We start from the raw sequence: 9,772 nt of genomic DNA on the forward strand, positions 1-9,772 counted from the left end.
AAAATGTATAATTTAAGCGGAAGGCATAAAACGGAAATATGATTGGGCTGAAAGTTGTCCCACGATAAGAGAAGCGGCGCCATCTTTAGATGGAGTGGGCCCTCACAGTCATCCAATGGGCTATTTTCACCCATGCTCGCAACTCCTTCTTTCTAAATTCTCAAAAATATTATAATAATAATAATAATTAAATAAAACAAACACAAGCTCTCTCATTCATAATGGGGTGGGCTAAGGCATGGGAAGACAAACATAAACCTAAAATTCAAACCAAAATACAATTATTTTTAAAAATAAATAAAAATAAAAATAATAAAACAACAATAATGGACCTGGGAGTCCAAATACGAAATCCAAAAGTAAAACCCTATTTTAAATGTTTTCAGAAGTTTACTCGTCCCAACCAAACCACCAGAAATCAGATCTAAGGTCCAATTACCTTCTCGGGTTGGTTCCAAAGCCCAAATCTCTCTCTCTTTCGCCAAAACCCTAGATCTCACTCCGTCAAGCCCGAGGGCCGCTTTCCGGGCTTCCGCTTCCAACCCCGTCAAGCCCGAGGACCGGTTTCCGGGCTTCCGCTTCCAGCTCCGTCCATCGGCGTCTCCGCCGTTAAATTTTTCACTGTAACAGCTGGTTAATCCTTTTCCCCTCCTTATTCATTCTCTTTGGCTCAAAATTTCGTATTTCTCTGTGTTTTAACGATTCTCGAAATAAATTCTGCTATGCAGAAATAAAATTAAAAAAAAAATAACAGAGCGTGATTTCACTGAATTTAATTAATTTTTTATTTACATGATTCCTATGTTGTTATCCATAGGATTTTCCCTAATCTGAGATATTGGCTAGATCGATCCCTGTGTTGCGTCTATTGATGTAATTTCTTGTTTTATTTATTTATTTTAATTTGTACTTTCTGTTCTATCCATTAAATTATTGAAGAACATGTATAGTAATTTTCATGTGAGTTCTGTTGATAGTGCTTCTACGAATCGTTTAGTATGATTTTCGTTGTTAGTGAATTACAACTCAGGCAATTCGCTTTAGCTGTTCCTCATAAGGAATAGTGAAAGGACAACACTATAATAATGTACAAGTCTGGGTTCCCTTTAGGGAGATCTCTATACTTATAAATGTTATTATAATATATGAAAAATGTTTTAATGTTTTAATGTTTTAATGTTTTAATGTTTTAATGTTTTAATGTTTTAAAAATAAAATAACATAGAAAAGAGGGAGAAAAGATAAGCAAATAGTTTTTAATAGTTGGGTAATATTTTATTCATGAAATGTAAAATTTACAAATGGTAATGTTTGAGTGGTATAGAATATTTCAGATGTTCTTATTTTGATTGAGCTTGGGCCTACCCAACTCATTTGTTGGCCCAATTATTATTTGGATATGTTGACAGTGCCAGGCTTAATGGACTAATGTAATTGAAATGTTTGTGTTGGTCTGAATCCTGTGTATTTTGCATTTATACCTGATGCAATAAACATATGACTGTTTTCTTCTGATCTGTAGTACTTTATCCATAATATGTGTATCTGGAAAACGTTTCTTGATTGTAATTCACTGTTAACTATTAATAATTAGTATCTTTTTCTTCCAGGTGTGAAGCAGGATGGTTGATACCCTCGAAGAAGACAAAGAGGCTGTGACTCCTGATGTGAAAAAGGATCCAGTTGGTACTGATGCTCTACACAGCAATGATCTTGCAGAGTCTGAAACACTGCCAGACAGTAGTTTGGAAAAGTCTGAGTCTGAGCCGAACAAAGATTTGTCCAATTTGGAAACACAACATAACAAGGAACTTCCTGCTTCTGAAACACTGCCTACTAATGGTGAAGAAGCAGTAACATTACCCAACCAACATTTGGGCAACTCTGAAGAACCTGCAAATGACCATCCAGAGAATTGTGAATCATTAACCAGCAACCAGCCAGATGATGCTGAGGCCTCACAGAGCAGTCAGATAGTTAATTCTGAGGCGCCACCCACCATTCAGTCAACCAACTCTGAAGCTTTATCTGACAGTCAGTTGGTTAGTTCTGAAGCACCTCTTCATAAAACGGCTTCTCAACCCAGTAACCAGCAGGTGAATAGTGAGGCATTACCAGACCATGCCATGTATAATTCTGAAACACAGACTAGTAATGATGTGGATATATCTGAAACACAGCAGAGTAGTGAGATCGTTATGTCTGAACCTGTGCAAGGCAATGAGGGTATCGAGCACGAAATTCAGCAAAGCAATGAGGTGGTCATGTCTGAGAGACAGCCCAACAATGACACCAACATGCCTACAACTCAGACATGCAATGATGTGGTCATGTCAGAACCTCTGCCTGAAAATGAGTTGGCCAATCCCACAACAGATTCCAACAATCAGCTCTCCCATTCAGAAACTGGTCCTGATAATCACTTCACAAATCTACATATGATTCCTGAAGATCAGCTGCCTCAACCTGAATCACTACCTCATTCAGAACCGCTACCCAATTCTGAACCACTAGCAGATACTCATCTCACAGACATCAAAGTAATATATCATGATCATCTGACCCATTATGAAACACTGCCAAACAACCATGCAAACCAGTCTGAGGCATTATCATACAATCAGCTATCTAACTCTGAAGCATTGTCCCATGATCAGCTGGTCAATTCCCAAATCCTGCCTCATTATGAGCTCGAAAATAGTGAAACAATGCACCACAATCAGATGGTTAATTCTCAACCAAACTATGAATTGACCATTTCTGATGCCATACCCAGCTACGAGATAATAAATGCTGAGACACCGCTGAGCAATGAGGATCGTATCCCAGAAACACAGCCTACTAAGCGGAGGAAAAAGAAGTCTATAGTCTGGGAACACTTCACAATAGAAACAGTCAGTCCTGGATGTAGAAGGGCACGCTGCAAGCAATGCGCTCAAACTTTTGCCTACAGTACAGGTTCAAAAGTTGCTGGCACCAGCCATCTCAAACGTCACATAGCCAAGGGGACCTGCTCAGCTCTTCTACGCAACCATGACCATAATCAATTGACCCCATATACTGCACGAACTAGGGGAAGTGGGACTGGAAATGCTAGTGATACACCTAAAAGACGATATAGATCCCCGAGTACCCCTTACATCATTTTTGATCAAGATAAATGCCGTCATGAGATTGCTAGAATGATCATTATGCATGATTACCCCCTTCACATGGTTGAGCATCCGGGATTTGTTGCATTTGTTCAAAATCTGCAACCTCAGTTCAAAATGGTGACCTTTAATTCTATCCAAGGAGATTGTGTTGCAACATACCTGATGGAAAAACAACACATTTTAAAGTATATTGAGGGATTACCTGGACGTGTTTGTTTGACACTGGACATCTGGACATCAAGTCAATCTTTAGGTTATGTATTTATTACAGGACATTTTGTTGATCATGATTGGAAGTTGCAAAGGCGAATTCTCAATGTTGTAATGGAACCATATCCTGATTCAGATTCTGCACTCAGCCATGCTGTAGCTGTTTGCCTTTCTGATTGGGGGTTGGAGGGTAGACTTTTTTCTGTCACTTGTAATCAGGCACTGAGTAATGCTGCCCTTGAAAATCTCAGATCTTTACTCTCTGTGAAGAATCCACTTATCCTCAATGGTCAGTTGCTAGTTGGTAATTGCATTGCCCGTACTTTAAGCAGTGTTGCGAAGGACTTGTTGGGCTCTGCAGAAGACTTGATCACGAAAATCCGTGATAGTGTAAAATATGTGAAGACTTCAGAATCACACGAGGAAAAATTCTTGGAGCTGAAGCAGCATCTTCAGGTTCCCAGTGAAAGGAGCCTTTTTATTGATGACGAAGTCCAATGGAATACATCGTATGAAATGCTTGTTGCAGCTTCTGAGTTGAAGGAAGTTTTTTCTTGTTTGGACACTTCTGATCCTGATTACAAGGGAGCCCCATCTATGCAGGACTGGAAGCTGGTTGAGATCTTGTGTAGCTACTTGAAGCCACTTTTTGATGCAGCAAACATTCTTACTACAACAACTCATCCCACTGCTATTACCTTCTTTCATGAAGTTTGGAAATTGCAGTTAGATGCAACTCGTGCAGTTACGAGTGAAGACCCCTTCATTAGCAGGCTTAATAAAATTATGCAGGAAAAGATTGATAAGTATTGGAGAGAGTGTAGTCTGGTGTTGGCGCTTGCAGTAGTGATGGACCCTCGTTTCAAGATGAAGCTTGTGGAGTTCAGTTTCACAAAAATCTACGGCGATGATGCTCATGTGTATATAAAGACTGTGGATGATGGAATTCACGAGCTGTTTCATGAGTACGTGGCCCTTCCGCTGCCACTAACGCCGGCCTATGCTGAAGATGGGGTTGCTGGAAGTCACAGTAAGATGGAGGAATCCCCAGTGTTGACAGATAATGGTCTTACAGATTTTGATGCCTACATCAAGGAAACTACTAGCCAACATATGAAGTCTGAGTTAGATCAGTATCTTGAAGAATCGTTGTTGCCACGCGTGCCAGAATTTGACGTCTTGGGTTGGTGGAAGCTAAACAAACTCAAGTACCCTACTCTTTCCAAGATGGCTAGGGATATATTATCTGTTCCGGTTTCTACGGTTGCTCCTGACTCTGTGTTTTATTCAAAAAGCAAAGAGATGGATCGGTATCGAATTTCCTTGCGGCCAGAGACTGTGGAGGCCCTTGTATGTGCTAAGGACTGGATGCAGTATGGAACACCTGAAGCGTCTAATGCGCTTGTGCAAATGATATTTTAGATTCTTATACCTTGTATTATATATATGTAGTTGGTGCATTTTTATTTGAATTCTCCATTAGAGTACAGTACGTTAATTTGGATGATTCAACGCGTAAATGTAGTTTCTACAATAGCTTCAGTCTTACATTATAATTCTTGTGAATGTGCCTTTGGATTACATTTGATAGCTTTAATGTTAGTTGCTCAAATTATAGCAATGATTTCTCCATTGCTTGATCCTGTCTTTTGGTGGAAGGTGATGAGGAACATAACATGGGAATGTGTTATGTGGATATCTAATTAGTAGTGGCAGATAATTGGATTGGGCTTCACTGCGCTTGAGAACCAGCAATATATTAAGGCAATTGATTAACACGCGCCCCAATTTTTTTTATATCATTTTTGTTGAAAATTAGATTCCAGAAGTTTAACACTTGAGGAAACTAAATTTCATAAGTGGTAAACATTTGCCTGCCTCTGCCACGTAGTAGCTATTTAAGTTTTCCATGCCCAGCGTCTTTAGTTGTCGTGTCGTCTTGTTTCACAGTAACATGCATGAATTCATGTAAAATCAAAATATAATGAGATTTTACTTTTAACTCCCTCTGCATATACTTGGAAATTGGTTCAACCCGGTGTTTTAAAATTCAGTTTAGTCTCGGACCGTGACTTGGACATATACTCAGTTTGAGCTAAGAATTAAATCGAATATGTAAGTAATTTGGTGATGATGTCATCAAGCCTCGTGCTTTTGATTAAATTTTTATAGTAAAATGTTTTTATGGTGTATTTTTTCATAAAAAAGTATAAAGATAATTTTAAATCTGATAGGACCTAAACTGATTATTTAATAATTTAGTAACTAATTTTTATTTACTATAACATTTTAGTGGTTATTAAATTAATATGATTTGTTGTTATACAATTGATTGAATAATATATATATATATATATATATATATATATATATATATATTATGTTTTTAATTTAAAATTAAATATTTAATTATATATTATTTTATGCAGTTCAAGCAATTTATAATTTGATTGTTTTGCTAGTATTAAATTGCCTAAATTTTTTCGAGATTTCCTTAAGACTTGATATGAATTTTATTGAAATTTATAAGTATGAAATATATATATATATATATATATATATATATGAACTATTTTATAAGAAAAATTAATAAAAATCGGATCATGTGATTCAATTAGTGATTTACTAGTTCGACCCTTGACTCACTAATCCTTTCTGTACTTTGATCGATTTGATGATTGGTCCATTTTTTTATAGTATTGGTTCAACCCATAATTCTTCTAATAAACTCAGTTTGACAAGAGTTATTGCTTGCAAATGACAAGTTATTTATTTATTTATTTTTCTACAATTAGAGATGTTTTTTGCTTGATAGTTAGAGACTAATATTTTTGAGACAGAGAAATTATTGAAGTGAGTTTTACTTCTTTCAATAAAGGTTTTTTGTTTTTTTGTGTACATGTCCGTAGAATCAAACTTGTTTATTATTTATCTACTAAATATGTTAAACCTTGTTGAATGACAAATTTTCATGTCATGAGCCTGGTGGCCTTGGCTTTATTTATTATATAATATGTGAAACCTCACCTATAGAGGGGCCTTTCCTAGGTGATTTATACAAGCATTTGTGTCAAATTTTAGCAAACAACCTTACTATTTTAGTGTTGGATTTTCCTACAAATTGTATGTCAAGCATCTATTCCATCGTGATCCATTCAATCTTATAGTAAAAAATAAATAAGCAAATCAGTCATAAATATAGAAGTATACGAAGATCTTTCCAAAGAAGAGTAACTTACAATGCTAATGTATTGCATTAAATTTTGATGTCGGTGGATGACAATGGTGAGCTCGAAAACTCCATGAGACCATATACGTCTTTCTTTGTTAACTTGTGAAAATGTATGTGGCAAGTAGTCATATGTGAGACGAAGAAATTATTAAAGTGAGTTTTGCTTCTTTCAATAATGTATCTTTTTTGTGAGTACATGTCCATAAAATCAAACTTTGTATATTATTTATCTACTAACCATGCTAAACATTGTTGAGGGGAAAATTGTCGTATGTTACGAGTCTGGTGGCCTTTGCTTTATTTTTTATATGTCCTAGGTGATTTTTATAAGCATTTGTGTCCAATTTTAGCAAGTAGCCTTACTATTTCAAGGTTGGATTAAACTCCTCAGAAACATAGAACCCATCAAAAGGTTTCTTAAGGCATTGAACATAAGTGGATTGAAAATCTTTATCATGCTCATACAATTCCTTAATGTTATTGATGACATCCTTGCTTGCATGGATGTGAGTTGATGATCAAGGAAGGAAACCTTTACTCCTTGGACCAAGTTCATCAAAAGTGACACATGGATTTAGGGAGGATGTGGATGGAATGGGCGAATTGGAGGTTGGGTAGAAGGTGTTTGATGAAAGGCTTGAGGAGGGTACTCTAGGGTTGGCTCACTTCATGGTGATGAAGGCCACTTCTAGGGTTGTTTCTCTCAAGGTGGAAATGGTAGGGTGGTGGCTGAAAATAGCCAAGGGAATCTTTGAGAAGGTTGGTGTGTACCGAACACCATTCCTTCTATGAATCTTTGAGGAGCATTCGAGAGGACATAGTGCATCAACACCAAGTTAGTGTGAATGACACCTCTAGTGTGGATACACCAGAGTATCCCACTTTCCTCCATTTGGTTGATATTAGGTAACGCTCCAGATACTTTTCTGGCTTTTCCCTCGAGGTGAAGGTATAAATGCAAGTTATGGCTTTGTGTGTTTTAGCAGGGTTGCTACGTTCATCCATTGTAATGGATGTCGATCATTTGGGAGAGAGTGGAGTATAGGAAATCTAGGAGAGCTTTTGAAGTTCTAGGGTATGACTTGTGTTGTGATTTCTAAAAGCTCTATGGGATTTTATAGTCGGAGAAAGCCTTGAGATTCTTAATTTTTTTAAAATATATACATTACGTGGCACTTATTTATCTCCTCGTGCAGAGTAACGTGCGCCTGCATTTAATTGGGGATAAGGGGGTCATCTTTTCCTACAGATGCAAGAGTGACGGTCATGCTGCCTATTGATTGACAAGCATATCTATTAATAATTGGAACGTTTGATTATGCATGACAAACATGCCTTCCAATGATGATTATTATCTGTTTGGGGTACAGTAGATAAAGTTTACCAATCCAGAACTCAGATGATTATGTAAAATAGAGTGGCATTGAGTGGTGATTTTTAGACCTAATGGTTTCTTACTCATTTAGAGTGATGACTAACGTAGTGTCTTGCTATAGTTGTTATACTCACAATGTAAATATTATGCACAATTGAGGCGAAAGTTTCGATACTAGATTTACCTATACTAGATGTTCGTCTTCTTGTCTCTTCAGCACTCCTTTGTCCTTTGTTCTTAAATGGATCGTTGTATTCCCCTGCATTGTTAGATGCTCAACCCAAGGGGTCAAGCTCTAATACCAATTGAGGTTAGCGGAAAAATACATAGAAGGGAGGTTGAATATGTGTGTGTGTGACAAAAAATATTTTAAAACATTTTTTTGAAAGAGTAGTGTTTTTCGTCCACTGCACTTTTGATTATCAGACGATTGTATAGAGCTTGATTAACGAACAATCAATGCGTCTGAAAGGTTTATCGTCCACTAGGGAAAATGTCTCGTAAAAATATTAGTTGAAGGTCTTACATTTTCCTTTTCAAGATAGTTTCGTTTAAGAATAAGTAGCAGATAAACTTTCAGTGTAATAAGTTTATCAAGCAAAGTTAGCGTCTTCGTCTAAAAGTTGTTTTAAATATATATGAACATTGGACGAAGTCTTTCACAAAGGTTTCATAAAAAAAAGATTTTCGTCTAAGTGGGTAAAGGAATGCAATCATTTTATACTGGTTCACTCAACTGAGCTACGTCCAGTCTCCTTCAACTTGAAGGGTTCCACTAGATATAAAATGAAGTACATTGAGTATTATCGTCTACTCCTGGACCTGAGTATTCTCGACCACTCCTGGCCCAAGTATTCTCGACCACTCTTGGCTCGCCAGCTTCACTCACCAGTGCTAGTATTCTCAACCACTTCTGGTTCAAGTGTTCTTGACCACTCCTGGCCCGTCAACTTCACTCACCAACGCTAGTATTCTTAAACCACTTCTGGTTCTCCAAGTATTCTTGACCACTCCTGGCCCGTCGGCTTCACTCACCAACGCTAGTATTTTCTTATCAGCCACTTCTGGCTAGTAGTGATTATTCTTTGACAAGCCCCTGTAGGCTTTATAAGTATTCTTTTCCTAGCCTCTTCAGGCTTTACAATATTGACAAAAGTATAGTCGGGTTTGAGTGTTTCGGGTTACTCTCACTAAGAGGATACATATATGATCTACACTCACTAAGGTTTGTTACCTTAGTTTTACAGAGACTCAAGCTTGAATGTTTGGGTTACTCTCATGGAGAGGATACAAGGGTTTACAACACTCACTAAGGTTTAGTTCACCAATGACACCTTAACCACCTTAGTCTACAGAGATAAAAATACAATATTTGATGGCATCCTAGCTTGCATGAACTTGAGATGATGAGCAAGGGAGAGGACACCTACTCCAAGGATCAAGTCCTTCAAGGGTGATGCGTGATTTAGAGAAGGAATAAGGTGGAATGGAAGAAAATGGAGAGTGTGGGTGAAGTGTTTGATGAAAGGTTTGAGAGGGCACTCTAGGGTTTGGCTCACTTCAAGGTAGATGAAGGCCACTTCTAGGGTTTAGCTCTCAAGGTGAAGATAGGATGGTGGTGGCCGAATTTAGCCTAGGGTGACTAAGGATGATATAAAGGCAAAAATGTTCTCTTTATATTCAATATCCAAAGTATTTACATCATGCATAGCCTAGGGTATTTATAGGAGTGGGAGGCATCTAGGGTTGCATTTGGAGAGTGCATGGACGAAATTCACAAGCCAAATGCACACCAAATGA

At 37.4% G+C, this 9,772-nt stretch overlaps 1 protein-coding gene across 2 annotated transcripts; it reads left to right on the top strand.

Moving 5' to 3' along the window:
* The first annotated feature begins 412 nt into the window (after positions 1–412).
* On the top strand, positions 413–4,913 carry LOC109791307 (zinc finger BED domain-containing protein DAYSLEEPER). Of its 2 annotated transcripts, none has more exons than XM_020350589.3 (2): positions 413–633; positions 1,611–4,913. In XM_020350589.3, the coding sequence occupies exon 2, from the start codon at positions 1,623–1,625 to the stop codon at positions 4,785–4,787; it is 3,165 nt and encodes a 1,054-aa protein (XP_020206178.2). In that variant the 5' UTR covers positions 413–633; positions 1,611–1,622; the 3' UTR covers positions 4,788–4,913. The 2 variants fall into 2 exon arrangements, with proteins under 2 accessions (XP_020206178.2, XP_020206179.2); XM_020350590.3 differs by having other exon boundaries at positions 413–623.
* Positions 4,914–9,772: the final 4,859 nt, after the last annotated feature.

This window comes from Cajanus cajan, chromosome 6 (assembly GCF_000230855.2).
Source record: "Cajanus cajan strain Asha chromosome 6, NIPB_CcT2T_4, whole genome shotgun sequence".
NCBI lineage: Eukaryota > Viridiplantae > Streptophyta > Magnoliopsida > Fabales > Fabaceae > Cajanus > Cajanus cajan.

Excerpts from the sequence above, each read along its gene's own strand:
- LOC109791307 (XM_020350589.3), top strand. The coding sequence starts at position 1,623 with ATGGTTGATACCCTCGAAGAAGACAAAGAGGCTGTGACTCCTGATGTG.